General features: G+C 47.0%; 1 protein-coding gene across 1 annotated transcript in view; it reads right to left on the bottom strand.

Annotated features, from left to right (window-relative positions):
• LOC147262060 (receptor-type tyrosine-protein phosphatase N2-like) overlaps window positions 1–16,442 on the bottom strand; it is a 136,863-nt gene that overhangs the window by 44,512 nt on the left and 75,909 nt on the right. Inside the window, exon 13 of the mRNA XM_086204468.1 lies at window positions 3,752–3,964. Coding sequence (XP_086060594.1) covers window positions 3,752–3,964 — 213 coding nt within the window. The remainder of the gene's footprint in view (window positions 1–3,751; window positions 3,965–16,442) is intronic.

Genomic DNA, 16,442 nt, shown 5'->3' with positions numbered 1-16,442 from the left:
CGCTTTGATGAAATAAGGTTGAAGCAAGCTCCCCGAGCCCCCGACACCCCCCCCCCCACGGATGGGCGCCATGCCAGGGAATCCACTTGGCACCACCTCGAATTATGCGTCGCGCGGGTCGGCAGCGGGCGTGTCGGTGTCAGGAGGCGTGTGCCACCCCGAGTGCTGCTTCAGTCTAAAGCCTGTTAATGGGGATGTGTGCTGGGTTTGGGGGGTCGGGGTGTGCCAGCGGGGCCAGCGGGCCCTCAGGGACAATTTTGTTTACTTGTCACCAAAAAGAAATGTGGAGGCCTTCACTCATTTGAGGCCCCCACCACCACCACCACCACCACTACCCCCAAACAAAAGGGGGGGGTTGTGACACAATGAACCAATATGACTGGATGGTACTTGATTTGGTATTTTGAAATTTAACCGCTGAAACGTAAAGAGATATTCCAGCCATAAACAAACTCTGAAACGTGACCTCCTTGGCGGCGGCGGTGGCGGCCTCATCTTAGCAGTCATGTCAGATTAGGACACACTATTCTCAGCGCTAAACAGCAGTGTGGCGAATTATCCTCCAAAAAAACCTTCAAATCAAATTACAGGACTCTGCTTTCACTTTTTTGGCACAAACGATTCCCACAAATACGTGCGTAACAAGGTCAGTGGCAAAAATACCTGTGTTCACACGTCTGAGTGCACCTTTTTTAATGAACCAAGCAGATTTGGCCCAAAGACGGGGAAAAAAAACCAAAAAAAAAAAAACTAGAAAACTTCATTAAAGTAATTTAGTCTTTTCTGAAGATTTTGGCAAAAGTGTTCAGATATCTTCACCAGTTTGTAAAGCTCTTAGCTTTCATGCTGCCGCTGACCGTATCTCTTAATAAAATAATTATGCATGAAGATAATATCGCTTGATTTGAGGAAAATCCAGAAAAAGTTTCACTGCAATCAGCAGCTCAGATCTCGCTGCCGGAGACTTTCTCCCTCTAAACTTTAGAGGCAGATGAAAGTTGGAGTCAGATGTGAAGATAAACTGAAGGGGACGTCGTAGACTTGAGTAATCCAGGGACGGGCAACATCCAGCCATCACTCAGACACGCTGTACACACTCCTCTGTCGACGCCTGTCAATCAAAATCTCCTTTGTCAGTGTCGACCAATCCCATGTTGCGGTTTCACGGGGACTGTTTGATTGACAAGCTTGGGAGCTGAGGAGGTGGAGGGGATTGAGAGGGAGCTGGTGGCGCAGTGAATGGGAGACAGGATGTGTGTGTGTGTGAGTGTGTGTGTGTGTGTGTGTGTGTGTGTGTGTGAAGCGAGGCCTCAAACACGCGCCAAGGGCAAGAATCATTAACATGCTGTAGCTGGTGAGTGTGTGTATGCATATATACGTGTGTTTGGGTATGTTTAGGTATGTGTGACTGTTTGTGTGTGTCTGCGTGCCTGTGTGTGTGTGTGTGTGTGTGTGTGCGTGTGTGTGCGCGTGTATGTGTGTGTTAAGCCAGCATGAAGGAGCTGCAGTAGTAAGGCCGTCAGGCAGCCTGCCGCTTCCTGTCTGCTTTAATTGCATGTAGCCCTGGAGACTGCGCTCTCTCTCTCTCTCTCTCTCTCACACACACACACAATACACACACACACACACACAAAACCCAGCCCAGGGAAGCCCTCTACACAGCAGAGCTGACAAAAAGACGAGGCTTACACGGCTAAGATGGGAGCTGAACACTGAGGTCTTTCACTGAGGATGACGATGGTGATGGCGGCAGTGGCGGCGGCGTTCTGTCGAGACGCGATAAAGACGACAGAGGAGGGAGAATCAACTGAAGGAATGTTGACAGTAAAGCAGGGCTGAGTAAACCACTGAGAATGAACAACGTGGAGGTTTTCCTGAGCTAATAATCAGATCAATAACATGCAGACGTGTCAGACTTTGAGCAGCGCGGCTCACTGGAAGAACGGGCGGCATGGCTCAGGGGTAGAGTGGCCGTCTAGCAACCGAAGGGTCGCTGGTTCGATCCTCGATCCCGGTGACCATGTCGAAGTGTCCTTGAGCAAGATACTGGACCCATAATTGCTCCTGATGAGTAGGTTGGCGCCTTGCGTGGCAGCCTCCACCATCAGTGTGTGAGTGTGTGTGTGAACGGTGAATGAGACGACACTGTAAAGAGCTTTGAGTGCCGCTAAGGTAGAAAAGGGCTGTATAAAATTGAGTCCATTTACCATTTACGTTGCAGGTGTAAGCTGCCGTCGTGCCTGTCAGCAATCTCAGCACCTTCTGCCTTCGTGTGCTTCAAAGTCCGCCTCACTGTGGGAGGTGACGCCAAACTAAGCTCGCTAGTAAAATATCAAGTTTAGACAAGGATTTAGATGGTAACCTGAGGCAGGTCTGTTGGGTTATTTGGTTGAGTAGTTGTAGAGATATACAAGTATGAAAGTTATGGCAGTATGAGGCTAGACCAGGCTAGACTTGACTACACTAGACTAGACTAAACTACACTAGCCTAGACTAGACAAGACTAAACTAGACTAGACCAGAATCACCTCCAACATGAGTAACTAGTCTCACTTCCATTTATTTACAAGCAAATTTTAATGTTCAAACGTGGAACACCTTGTGAAAAGCAAATGCACATTACTTGCACATGTACACAATGCGTGTTTTAATCTGAAAATCGTGGTAAAATGGCTTTATAAGGAGAAGGAGAAGAAGAAGAAGAAGAAGGAGCCATCTTCAGCTGTCTATTAGCAAAAATGACGAGAGGAATTTCTCAGTCCAGGTGTCGTGTTCTTAGGGGAGAACCAGGCAGCCGATCAAAATAGGGGTTTCCCATCTATCATTTTGCACATTTACTCTTTATTAAAAAAAAAAAAAAAAAAAAAGGCACAACCCACCTCAAGGGAGTGTGAGGTTCTTGTGAAACCGAGACGGACAGTTTTTGCCACTTCCGTCTACGTTAGTTTTGTGACACCTCGTGAAAACGCTGATGGGAAACACGACTGTCAGAAGCTCTGACATGAGAACGACAATGTCCTGCAGGCCTATAAGGCTCTCTGGCTTTCCCCCACACGAATGTTTCCTGTGAGTACCTCAGAAATACTTAACCAAATAAATGCTTGCAAAAAAAAAAAAAAAACAACAACCAAAAAACAACGAGGATTCACTGATGTCAAATCCAAGCTATGACACAGCCGCGCGGTCTATTCGAGGGGTTAAAAATCCCCGGAGAAGAGCATAAAATGTAAGCACTTAGGGGCTGGGCTGGGCTCATTATAAAAATCAATGCTCACAGGACCACTCTCATTTAAAAACATGGCGGAGGAAAGGTCAGAGAGAGACCAAAAATCTCAATCTAATTCTTTGCTCAAAAAGCCACTTAATATTGGATTCTGTAAATTAAATTTCACACTCTGCTATTCCGGCCAAAGGATAATTACAGCAAGCAGAACGGGTGGGGAGTGGAAATGACTTGCAGGAGAAAACCTGTTGGATTGGGGATATTGCTTCATGTGTCAAACAACAAATTATAGCGGCGGACTAAGAAGAGCCAGCAATCTCCACACCGCATCGATTAGGTCCCACCATGACGACGTAGGAGAGGTTGATTTAGTGAAGATGAACGAGGAGGAAAACACTCTCACAGTGGAGGTTTCATCCGAGCTTGGAGGCCAGTCAGAGCAAGCAAAGGGCCACAGAACTGAAGAACCGAATTGTTTGCATCTTTAACCAAAATCAGATCAGCACAGGCCGCAGTAGCATCTCCTACCTGATAGGTGGCAGTAGCATCGCTGCCAGTGTCTGTCCCCAGGTTGGTGAGCTTCTCCTTGAGCTTGTGGTGGGAGCGGTGGCGGAGGCAGTAGACCACGGTGGAGGCCAGCAGCACGCCGACAATGCAGAGGATGGACACGACGGTGAGGATGAGGAACTTGGTGGACTCTGCCTGGCTGTACTTGGTGGGGATCTGGTTGATCTGGCTCCCCTGCGGGACACAGAAGGACCAAGAATGGGTTAATAATTCACTTCTGTCGTGAGAGTTCAACTGCCGGTGCCTCTCAAACTGTAGTAGCGTTTTATCCAGGTATACTGCTGACATAGTACTAGTTTACCGCGATATACTGTGATATGGTATTGATACTCGGAGCTGTAATATCGACACGGGATTGTGAAGAAAGCACGGTGGCGATGTATTGCTCCGTCACTCTTCCCGCACAGCTCTGATCACGTCGCCATGCTGCTCTCACGCTGGCAGCTCTGGAACAAGCTGAGGGGTGTAAACTTTAAAGTGCACACACACTCCCTGATTCTGATCCTGAGCGGTTTCACTGATCAACCAGACAAGAGGAAATAATCTGAAAGATCATCTGCCAGAGTGTTTGATTGGATCAAAACCCTGCTTGATAACTGGCGGTGTGATTCTCCTGGATTCAAGCACAACACGCCCTGAGGAACGAGTGACGCTGAAATGATATCTGAAACCTCCCAAAAGCAGTAATTAAATTGGCTTCCAATGAGTTTCCCCCCTAAAATATGTGTGATCCTGCATCAGTAGATGGATCACATGGTTCTATTCTTTCCTCTGTTTTTGGAAAGACATAAATATGCATCACCCTGCTCAATGAAAAGTATAATCACAAGCATTTGTTCTACCATCTGTGCCCAGGAGTGCATAGAATGCATAAACTCCTGTTTAGCAAAGCATTCTGGATGTCTCAGGACAGCCCCACGTTTGCTGTATCGGAGGAATTTTCTGTCGCTGGGATGCAACAGACGTTCCGCCGTCTTGAGCAAGTGCCTCTCCAACTCCGGCCCATCTTTAATCCGACGCGTGAGAACCAGATTCTTGGGCAAACAACTGGAGATGAAAGATTTCTTTTCACACAGTCTGCTGCTTGAGATAACACAATGGACACACACTGTTTGAACTGCTTCGTGAGAGTGTAAAAACCATCACACCAATAATTTGAGAGAGAGGAAGTGAGTGTTATTGAACTGCTCCAACTGCTGCCTGCTGTTCATTTTCAGACGCCAGCCAGCTCCAGATAATGGGCCTGTTGCGTTTTACCGGCCTACTAAGAGTTAACAATAGGCGACATAATTCCCCGTTATTACACACCACATAATGATCTTGACAACAAAGAGGAAGGCAATAACCAAAAGGAGGAGAGCTACAAATTGCTCTGCCAATGCCAAGACCTACAATTCCCCCCCGAAAAAGAATTATCCAAGAAATCAATCGCAAAAAAAAAAAAAAAAAAAAACAGCAAAAAAAGCTTTGCATGACTCGTCTCAGCTCAGGGACACTCGTCCCTGAGCTGAGACGCGGAGAGGAAGACAAGCTCCCTTAAAGTAGTCTGTCAACCCAGATAGAGGAGGTAACGACGTACAAATACTGCTGCTGTACTCCGGTGTATTTCCGGGTGTCGCTACTTCTTTTTCTGGCGACTCCGACTTTTACTGCCGGCATTTTAACACTATTTTACGTTACCACATCACAGCTGGATGCCTCCGTGACTGACATGACCTTTGACCACCAAAATCTTCTCAGGTCATCCTCGAGTCCCAGTGGATGTTTGTGCTATGGTTAAAGACATGTCCCTCTATGTGCTACAGAGATGTTGTGTTCATTCGAGGTAAAGGTGACCTTTGACCTTCACAATCTTTCCAGTTCATCCTTGAGTTGCAGTAAATATTTGTGGCGACTTAATAGAGAACTTCCTGCAGAGATTTCACATTCGGGCGAAGTGACCTTTGACCACCAACTTTCTTTAGTTAATCCTTTCAAGCGCGGAGGCACAAAGACAGAGTCAGAACCTCAGTTTTGATGCTCGGAAGAAGAAGAAGAAAAAAAAAAAAACGCAGAGAAACAGATGAGATATTTATTTTCTGCCCAGCATGGCCCAACCGCTGCATTTACAATCCAAACCTCATCCAAGATCATCTTCACTAATGAACTTGGATGTCTGAAATCAGCTTTTGTTCACCACGCTGCCGATTCTCTGATAGTTTGAACCAGTATTTCTTTTTTCCTGAGTAGCTGAGCGTCAGCGTGTACTTGGAGCGGCCCCGTCTGAATGCCTGCTGCAGCTCAGATGCTGCACATTAGGCTAGTTTGGGATTACTCTCCTGAAGTGCTCTCAACCTCACAGAGAGATGGCCAGTTTGCCTCAAGGGTAAGAAAGAGGGGGGTAAAAAAAAAGAGCCTGTTCCTCGGTGGTAGAGGTCAGAGAGATTAGGCGAGGTGCGGCATGGTGAGATAATGGAAAGGAGGCTTTGAAAGCGCCAGAGAGAAAAGGGGGCAGTCCTGTCGAATCCCTCCTGCCTGCCTGTCAGCACAGAGAAACCCTGGGAGGTGGAGAAGAGGGACGCTTTACCCTGGCCGGGGATTGTTCTGGAATTCTTGTGAGGTTTCAGGGAGTGACCCCCCCCCCCCCCTTTACCGCCATCCCCACTCGATGATGCCCACCCCACCCTACCCAACCCAACCCAACCCCCCATGACTTCATTCATAGCTGCTGCTGCATTCAGCACCTGATAAAGAGCGCCTGCAGAAAGACCCACAATGGGGGACAACAGTTGTCCGGTGCTTTGTGGGGTGTCCAATTTGCTTGGGGAGCTCTACGCTGTACTGTAAAAGCCGGCCGCATAATAATGTGAGTGAGCGTCTCACGCTGAAGCTGGATATCAATAAAGCTAAAAAATATTTTTTTTAAATTAGAAAAAATGTGGGATATAAAAGATTTATCAACTAATAACTGCACACGGAGGCTGTTCATAAATCAGTAATAAACATAATGCAGGGAGTCTGTTTGCTTGATTTAAATGGCTGCTGGTATTAATACTGCATTAGATTGTAGTTGGCTTGTGTATTTTTAATGTTTCTTTTCATTTGTGCGGTTTTTAATGTAAAAGATCACAGCGGTAACATTAAGGAGGCGTCATAAGCAAAAGTAGCTGAGCAGTAGTCGATGGTGCCATTAATAATGCATTACTGCTGATTCCACATGCTTTCGCTGCAATCATGTTTTGCAAAATGCAACCCCCCCCCCCCCTTCCTTCCCATGGATCAAATAACTTCATTTGTCATTTTACGCGGCGAGTCGTCTCATTGTTTTGTCAAATTAGGTTTCATGGAGAGGGATAGCGTCTTGCGCGGCAAGTAATGGGCCATATTTCAAGAGTCTAAGTGTAACAGCTCAGTCATGGGACACATGCCGGCGTTTCCAAAGCAGCGGTTCCACCTTGCCCCCGCTCTCTTTATCATGGCTGCCTAGCATGTCGAGCTATTGATTCAAACAAATGTAGCCTGACCCTACCTGCTTAATCAAGTTTGGTAGCAGTAAAGGGGTGCTGTGTGTGTGTGTGTGTGTGTGTGTGTGTGTGTGTGTGTGTGTGTGTGTGTGTGTGTGTGTGTGTGTGTGTGTGTGTGAGGGGGGGGGGCCCTCGTTAGTTCACAGCGATGACAAACGAGCAGCCGTTCCGCCGGCGCTGCAGCGGCAGATGTAGCAGAAATTTGCAATGATTGAAAATCAAATGTTTGCAGGAGTCGGGAGGTAAAACAATCCGAGCCCAGACGTGAAGTCGGGACGGAGGAAGGTGCAGCCTTTTCACGAGTATAAACCTCACACCTGACAACAGTGACACCTACATCTGCCAGGGGGGGGGGGGGGGGGGGTCTACTGCTGCCAAGAGTGTCACCTACTTACAGCAACAGAAGTCGAGTTCAGAGGCCTCTCAGCTCTCTTTTGGTTTTGTGATACTGTTGTGATATTCCAGCCAACAGTACTGATACTGCAATACTTGTGTGTTGTGTCAGTGTGTTCAGTCGGTGTAAAACTGCAAACATTGTTCTCATGAACTGGAACCGAAATTAAACCCTTTTGAGCCCATTCGTCATTTGGGTTGTCGGATTAATGCGACGCCCATTTTACCCTACAACCAGGGGCTTCGCGGCACGTTTCATTTTAGGCTCTGTTAAGAAATTGTTTGTAGATTATCTCGACTATTTTAAGTAGATCATATCTCTGTATCAGGTGATTTCAAATTGTAATCTAATTGACGAAGTGTTTATAATTCCACTTCATGAATCCCATCTATCAGTTGTTTGGCCTCGTTGGTAAATGTGTCAATCAATAAAAAAAGATGAACTTTAAAGGTGGAAATCCCTCTTCAACTGTTCGGGAGCAACAGATCATCTCAGGCCGCATCAGACAGGAAGTCCCAGCAGGGTCGTCCGCCGCCATCACTGCATCAGCGCGCTCAGTGACGCGTGCTGTCTCAGACCAGCCGAGGCGTATCGCTGCCCTCTACTGGTGACTCACAACTCTCCATTTGCAAGCTAAAGCCACGCGTGCGTCAAGGTGCAAGGGCGCAATTAACTGCATTCATGTCTGAGAGAATTATTCTTTACATAATCAAGCAAAGTTAACCAGTATTTTGCCAACCGTGATCATTTGGCATTGTAATGTATCACGAGGTCCCAGCCCAGTAGTCACATCACATGTCTGTGGATCGACGGAGGCAGTCGAGGCTGCTAACGTAGCTCGCCGAAGACACACGAAAGCAAAGTCACTTTCAGTCAGGTGCTGAGAGAATTCAACATAAGTGAAATTAAAAAAAAAAAAAAATTCAGGGAGAAATCTGAAAGAACAAGAGCCTCGATAGACCAACACTTCCATCTGGCTCATTTAAGCGCCGGATGTTGGTTTCTGGAGACGTTTTGATCAGGTTTCACTGAGCGACTGAGAATGAAAGCATAGGGGGTTCCTTTCATGTCTGCACTTCTATTGTCCATCTGCTCCCGCGATTGTACTTGCAAATGTTCATTTTGCACAGGCGACTGTGATTCGACCAGCAGTGTGAAGTTCCTCCTGACTGAGTATGTCTGAGGAGTCATGGAGGATGCTGGCTGGCTGCTGGGTTCAGCCCTTTTCAGTGAATATCAGTCAGACGGACAGGAAGACAGACGGACAGGCAGACAGGCAGGCAGGCGTCGCTGCACAGGAGGTGGAAAAGAGAAAAAAAAAAAAAACCTTTGCAGATTTTATTTAAAAAATTCAGTTAAAAGCCCTTCGATCGCCGCTGTGACGCCACAATTCGCCTTTTCAGCAGTAACTCCTGCTGAAAATGTCACTAAAAGACAAAACTATGAATTAAATGCCAGAATTATTTCTAAAACGTGACATTAAATCATTGTTAAAGTGTCGTCCGCATATGGTTTCACTTGATTTTGATTTGGAGGTTTAGAAGTGGAGGGATCTCCTGGTTGGTGTGTGACAGGTTATATATGCGCGTGTGTGTGTGTGTGTGTGTGTGTGTGTGTGTGTGTATGTGTGTGTGAGTGTGAGAGAGAGAGAGTGAGTGAAGGGGGTGTGGATTATCCTGGCTCCCATAGACAAAAGGCAGATGGATTTGCACGGCTGCGGCTTATTCACTACGGGTGAAAAAAGGTCAAAGGGAGAGCAGCGGCCGGCTATTGTTTCCCTCCACGGCGACTGCTGTAGGAAACAAAGATGCGTCCCTCACCTCCGATTCATCCCGGGCCTTTGAGAAAGTTCAGCCAGGGTTTTAACACACACACACACACACACACACACACACACAGCTACACATGTATGCTGATGTGATTTACACACTTGTAACACACTTGTAACACACACGATGGCAATCCATATCGGCAGTTGAACACTCATGCACACACGCACACGCACACGCGCACACACACACACACACACACACAAGTCCAGCTACCTCGATTGTGAACCCCGGGGTTTTTCTGTGCTTCCAACTCTCCCGTCTATCCTTGTTCAGCAGAGTCTAGGGATCCTCACTGTTTCACAACATCAAACTCAGCATCGCAAGAGCGCAGCTGCAGGAAAAACAGCAGTAAATTCCAGAAAACTACAATATTTGAGTGGCTGCATGAAGCCGTGGACCAGCGTCATCAATCAGTGTGTAACTCCACGGATACTCCCACTGCTCGCTTAACGGGAAAAATTGAACTTTTTTGCCAGGATCGGTCCATTCATGGGAAACTACACGCTCTGAATTTAAGCTGGACGTGTGTAACTTGAAATGCGCAGGAGAAAAAATGAAGGGAAGGATTTTTGAGATGATTCAAAGAAACATTAGCATGCAGAACAGCGAGTGAATCCTACCAAGAATCCACGGTGAGGCAACGCAGCAGACGCCTCCTCCCACTTCTACTTCCCATTCCACGCCGGCTCCGTCGACAGCGCCGGCTAAGACACAGCATCAGACCGGCAGCGGCGCGGGAGGAGAGTCAGCGGGATACAGAGAGAAGGACTTTCTCCTTCTCCCATCGTCCCCTGTAAAAAAGCTTAAAGTTTCCGGCTTCCTCTCCTCCTTCTCATTCTTCCCGCCGTTCATCTCATCCGTTAAAAAAGAGGAACCTTTCTCCAGTTTTTTCCGTCCTGCGTTCACCAGAGAAAAGAGGAGAGTGGACAAGAGAGAGAAGACAGGAGGAGAGGAGTGAGGGAGCGAGCATCCTCCACTTCCATCCAGAGGGACGAGATGCTGTTTCTGACAGAGAGAGAGAAAGGGAGAGAGAGGGAAAGAGAGAGAGAGAGAGACTACAAAGTGTGCTGTGGGGCTCCTCCTTATATTCCTCCCTTCCCTCCCTCCATTCCCTGCCTGTCTACAACACATGCCACCTCCCCTCGTTGCCATGGTGACGGCTCCACATGTTGCCGACAGGAGAAGGAGGAGGAGGAGGAGGAGGAAGAAGAAAGGAAGGAGGGAGTTTGACACTAGGGTTGAGCGTCGCGCGAATATTACCTTGATATTGACAAAAACCAGAATCACGGTACACTTGAGAAATTATAAAGCAGCCTAATAAGATGTGGTTTATTTGTATATATTTGCTCAAATATTCAGTACATTTTTTAAGATACATTTTCACCCCCCCCCCCCCCAAAAAATCCAGCTTCATCGACAATTTTGACAAACCTTTTCAGGCCTGCAAATAGCTTTTGTTAAAGTCCCTGACATTTCCAGGATTTTCAAGACAGTAGGAACCCAGAGGAAGTTACACTTCCCCGCAAAACAAAGACGGCAGCTAACAGTCAGCTAGCAGGTGCTTCCTGTCCTTCCTGGGACCGCCCGAATCTCACCAGCCCAAAACTTGAGTTCTACACCTCCATCTGGATCCCCTCCTGTCTAGAGCCACGCTGAGAGCACTTGCCTTGACACACAAGCTCCTTCAGCCAATCAGTGTACCAAACAGGTGACACAACTGCACATCAAATCCAGTCAGAGGAACAGCGACGAGCAGCCGGGCCGGTGCCTCCTCCTGTCCTTGTTTACTGGCTTTTAACTGCTAACATTACCTCTTTAGCTAGCGAGAACCAATCAGGAACAAGATTCTGATTGGCTGATTAATATCTCCTGTAATTTCTCATCATGGTTGGAGGGAGGAGAAGTTCCAGACGTAGCTGCAGAGATACAGACTCGAGAGGAAGGGGAGTTAAAAATATATTCCCGATAATAAAAACTGAAATATACGTGATTTGGTTGATGAGATGTGACAAATTACCGGACATGTAAAAAAAACGATTCTTCCCTCAACTGTGCGTCCTGTTCGTCTGTCAAGCTGGCAGCAATGCACCCCGTGGCGCGTCAGGCACGTGGCGTGTGCACGCTCCCCTCCCATACGGCGGTGGCAAGATGCCGCACCACTGTTATTGGTGTAATCTACTTCTTATCTTGGTGAATAGAGCAGCAAACCTAGCAGTGCTGCTCAGGAGGGAGAGTCGAGCCCAGAGATATCCAGCTAAGATCAGGAATCCTGTTGAAGAGTTGAGAGAGTCAGCGGCGCTGCACATATCTCTTGATACTCTCGCCTCCGTTCCAGTTTTCAGTGCCGTATTAGCCGAGCTGAACCGAAGAGAAAACATCATTTTGACTAAAAATGGACTAAAATGTAATGATTTTTTGTCAGCTGAAACTATGAAAAATAAAAATGACTAAAAGGTAAATAAAGACAGGAAGTATTTTCATCCTAAAACCAAAGTAAAAATAGCTGCCAGCAACAAGTGTTAGCATAACTGTCAGTGTTAGCATACCTCCCAGGTGTTAGCATTCCACTGTCAATAACGTCAAAAGGATGTATTTCACAACAAATATTAGAATGAGGTCAGAAAAAAAAATGAACCCTGCTGCTTTAACAAACTTCTGGTCATTGCCGTAGTCTGTGGATTACTGAGTTGATGATGTGCACGTGAATGCACCATGAAGTCCATCGTGTTACACTCACTGTGAATCAATTTCAAATGTTTTTAAGAGACAGAGAGACTGCGTCTAAAGTGCAGATGCTGCTTGTGCTGGAGGAAACTGGAGCTCTTAGTTGGAGCAAACACAGGACAGAATTAACCTAAAATGTGTGTGTGTGTGTGTGTGTGTGTGTGTGTGTGTGTGCTGTTCAGCTTAGAAAACAGAGTAAAAGGGGAATGAGTGAAGATGCTGCCTAATGCAGATGACAGGGTCCTTCCTGAAAAGAGAGAATGAGAGAGAGAGAGAGACAGTGTGAGTGTGTGTGTGTGTGTGTGTGTGTGTGTGTGTGTGTTTGAGGGAGGGGGGGATCTTCAGTTTATCTTTCTTTTCATTCCCCTCCGTCACAGACGCCCCCACACCTCCTTTTGTCCCCTGTCATGACAGCTGGAGGTGGCAGGCAGCAAAGACCCTGTTCTGTGTGTGTGTGTGTGTGTGTGTGTGTGTGTGTGCGTGTGCGAGTGTGTGTGCGTGTGTGTGTGCACGTAAGCCTCCACTTACACAACCCTTACTGCTCTGAACATAAGCTGGATGACAGAGTTCAGGGAACTTTGCCACCAATATTTAATTTCCTTCCCCTTTCAACTGTGTCAGACACGCCCCCAAAACCAGCAAACAAACAAACAAAAAACAAACAAACATCATCTCCACCTGCTTTCGGCCCCTCTGTCTGTTTCAGAACTGCAGAAAATAAGCGTGAGGTCTCAGGAGAAGGAGCTCAGACCTTTGTGGACCACAGAACTGTAAATGGATGAATGGCAGACTGGTGGGACTCCCACTCCTTTAATTTAACGTGTTAAATGTTTGACCCTGCATGTCAGTTTCATTGTTCTTAACAGGAGCCGTGTTTTTACACCACGTTTGTGACATTGTTGAGTTCTTGTTGATATTTTTCTGTTTGAAGCGAGCTGGAACACCTCGGGGTAAAACGCAGCACCCATCGATGCCACTTTCCACGCAGTTGTCCAATTACAGATCAGGAGGGGGCGGAACTACAATGATCCGCCAAGAACAAGTACTGACCAACAGTAACGGAGCTGGAATCCACTAAGACCTGATTTGTGGGTTCAACCGAATGCGCCAGCTAGTTGTGGTCAGTGCTACCGGGAACGAGCTACCAGTGTTTGTGGATTCCTGAGCTTACGGCAGGGTGAATAATCAGATGACCTTACGAGGTTTAAACAGTTCCATTGTTCCATTAGCTTCAAGCTAAATATACGTGTCTGGCTCTTTCTGCATTCTGGCATCACAAAGTACACACTTTTTGAGTGGGTATGCCCACATTTTGTCCATAAAATGTAGTAATTTTTGATTGGATTGTTTGATATCTCTACAAAACTATCTGTTACGTCCTGTCGCACCTTTGTCATGCTTCACTGGAACTCAGATACACTGAATTAAATTAACCTTTAACCTTTATTCAGTTCCTTTGAGTGGCATGAAAAGGGATGACGATGAAGTAAGTGGAAGTGGAAAAACAGCTTCAGTGAGTGAAAACTGTAGTAAACCACTCTTCTGATGTACCTCAAGGTCGTACCATGAACACGCAGCTATGATATATTCCATATTGTTATCTAAGGCAGGCTCCAGGGCCACAGCTGCATTCATATTGTAATGAGTTAGTGTGAATGACGTGTTCGACAAAGACCTTCCAGGGACGGACGATGCGTCGATGCTTCAGCCAGGTTGGTTCTTATCTGAGAGCAGAACCTTGGTTCCTGTGCTCAGCTGCTCCAGCAGCTGGAGGGCTACAACGGGGATATAGAGATGGAAAATAGAAATGGGTGCTAGCGATGGTTTCACCTTCTAATACAATTACTAATACAAGTACTGTTGTTTGAATAAATAAGAAAATCCAAAAGACTTATTGTCCAAAGATCAATGTTGTGTGACTTGGTAACCTTGGTTCCCTGAGTGAGTTCTTGATGTGGTAGGGAACGAACCCTTCAGAAGCATCACAGTGGTTACAAAGTCCTTGTGAACTACATCTGTTTAGCACTTTGCCTGGGAAATCTAAACTTGTCCTGTTGTACATGTGAAGTGAAGTTACAGCTCAGTTCCATAACGCCGACTGTGTAAAATAATCAAAAGTTCTTGCTAAAAATAAGACAAATATTTTCAAGACAAGTTCAAATGACAGTCCTCTAGGGTAGGGACAACCAAAGCTGCAGGAAAAGGGAAGGTCCAGGGCACTCTTACAGCACAGAACCGAATAAAAACGCCTGTCAGTCCTGGTGTCAGTAGTTGTTATCAAGTTGATTAGTTTTAAACTGGTTCCAGCTCTTGTTCTAGTTCTGACTGGTGGTGTCCCAGGTCCTCCTCTCTGCTTGACTCTATTCTCCCTCACCTCTCGGAGCCTCACCGCGCCCCCACAGCGACGGCTCACTGTCACTGAGTTTGGATGGAGGAAGGATTTTAGACCAACAGTCTCCACATAATGAGCTCAGAAAACATCACTCATCTCGAAGCCGTAAAAACAGACACGTCCTCCTCTTTGTCTGACGGCCTCAGAGCGACACGGACATCAACGGGCCGTCAGCTCTGTCAGCCGGCTACCACATCAGATTGGCCATTGCCTGGATACCCGCAAACGGCCTGTGTGATATTCAAACGGTCACCGAAAGGCTTTTCACCAAAAAAACGACAGCTTATTCAGCCCAGGACCACCAAACTGATGGCCTTTGTGCGGTGCAACATATTTTGGATTCCTATGACCCGCCGTCCTGCCCCCTCTCGCCTCGTCTTCTGGGATGGCACCCAAGACAAAAGAGCCATCACTCCCATGATATGGTCGCCCCTCGGCCCTGACGCCCCCCGGGACATAAATCTTCAACATACAGTGTGCAAGTGTAACATCTGGGCTGATGAGCAACTGACTCTGACAGTCGAGGACCAGGCTTTAGAGAGAGGGAAGGAAGAAGTTCCCTCACAACTGCAGCAGACCGAGACCTGGTGGGATGAATGTTAATGGCGAGGAGAAATGTACTAATTGATCAGAGCATAACTGAGGCTCTCCTTCAGTTTTGCGAAAGTTAATAAAAGACCTCCATCACAGACCGAACGCGCGCTCACCTTTGTCCCTCTGGCCGTTGTTCCTGTTGAAGCTGCTGATTTCTGCTCATTTAGGTTTCTAAGGCTGAATTCAGACCAAATCAGGCGCTGTGGGGATGCTGCGGTGGTGCAGGCGTTTCACTGCATGAACCTCACCAGGAGAATGGGCAGAGATACAAATGCCACCCAGGTATCTTTGCTCTTGATGTGCTGACCAGCTGAGGGTGGGGTTGACCAGCTCAGGGTGGAGGGTCACAGTGACCGGCTCCTCCATCTTCTCTCAGTAAGCAGCAGAATGCTACAATGCTACGTGGTAGATTGTGCCTCTGTGGGATCTTCAGGTTTTGAGCTCTGCTGCCTGGTGAGGCGTTGGAGTAATTACTCCTCTGCTCGCTTTCCCTGACATTTCTGTTCACCCGTTGTGTGCAGGAGGCGGGGCTGAGCGGCACAGGTGTGTGAGTAGCCCCCCCCCCAGCAGGATGGGCTTCTATTACTTTTGTTGGGTGTAAATCATCCTTAATCAAAAATAAACCTAGTTTACTTTAACCTTGGATTGTTTGTGTGCTTTATCACCATCTTTGTTACATCTTTCTTACTTCTTCCTTCACTTGAGTTTTTTATAAAAAAGTTTATGCATGAACATCCAAGCAGTAAAAAAATTCAATGTGCGGGACAGAAGAGACATTTCTTCTGTGCTCTTTCTTTCTTTCTATTGTGCAGGACACACACACACACAGAGTCTTGTTGTACCACACAGCAAAGCATGGCTGGTAAATTTCTGGACAGTGGAGGATGATGTAACAGTCGTCCTTCTGCAGAGACGAGCCTGAAACTATCATCCTGAAATCCTGCATCACAGCCAGTCAGTCAGCCAGTCAGTCAGCCAGGCTGTCCGCCTGTCTGCCCGTCCGTCTCTGTCTCACCAGTCCCATCGCACACTGAGAGCCTCATCCGCTGCCTGGTATCCCTCACCTACGTGTGTCTCGTTTGTTTCACCTTTGTTCAACCTGGATATTTTCCTTAAGGAGTAAATTTTTCTGTTTGCAGGATGAAGCAAAAACTACTTGGACAATTTCGCACGATGATTCACTGGGAGCCCGTTCGGTTCCTCCAAGACCTCC

Source organism: Aulostomus chinensis, chromosome 5 (genome assembly GCF_037954235.1).
Source record: "Aulostomus chinensis isolate RoL2024-O1b breed Wild chromosome 5, RoL_Achi_v1.0, whole genome shotgun sequence".
Taxonomy (NCBI): Eukaryota; Metazoa; Chordata; class Actinopteri; order Syngnathiformes; family Aulostomidae; genus Aulostomus; species Aulostomus chinensis.
This window is presented reverse-complemented; position numbering and strand designations above follow the sequence as displayed.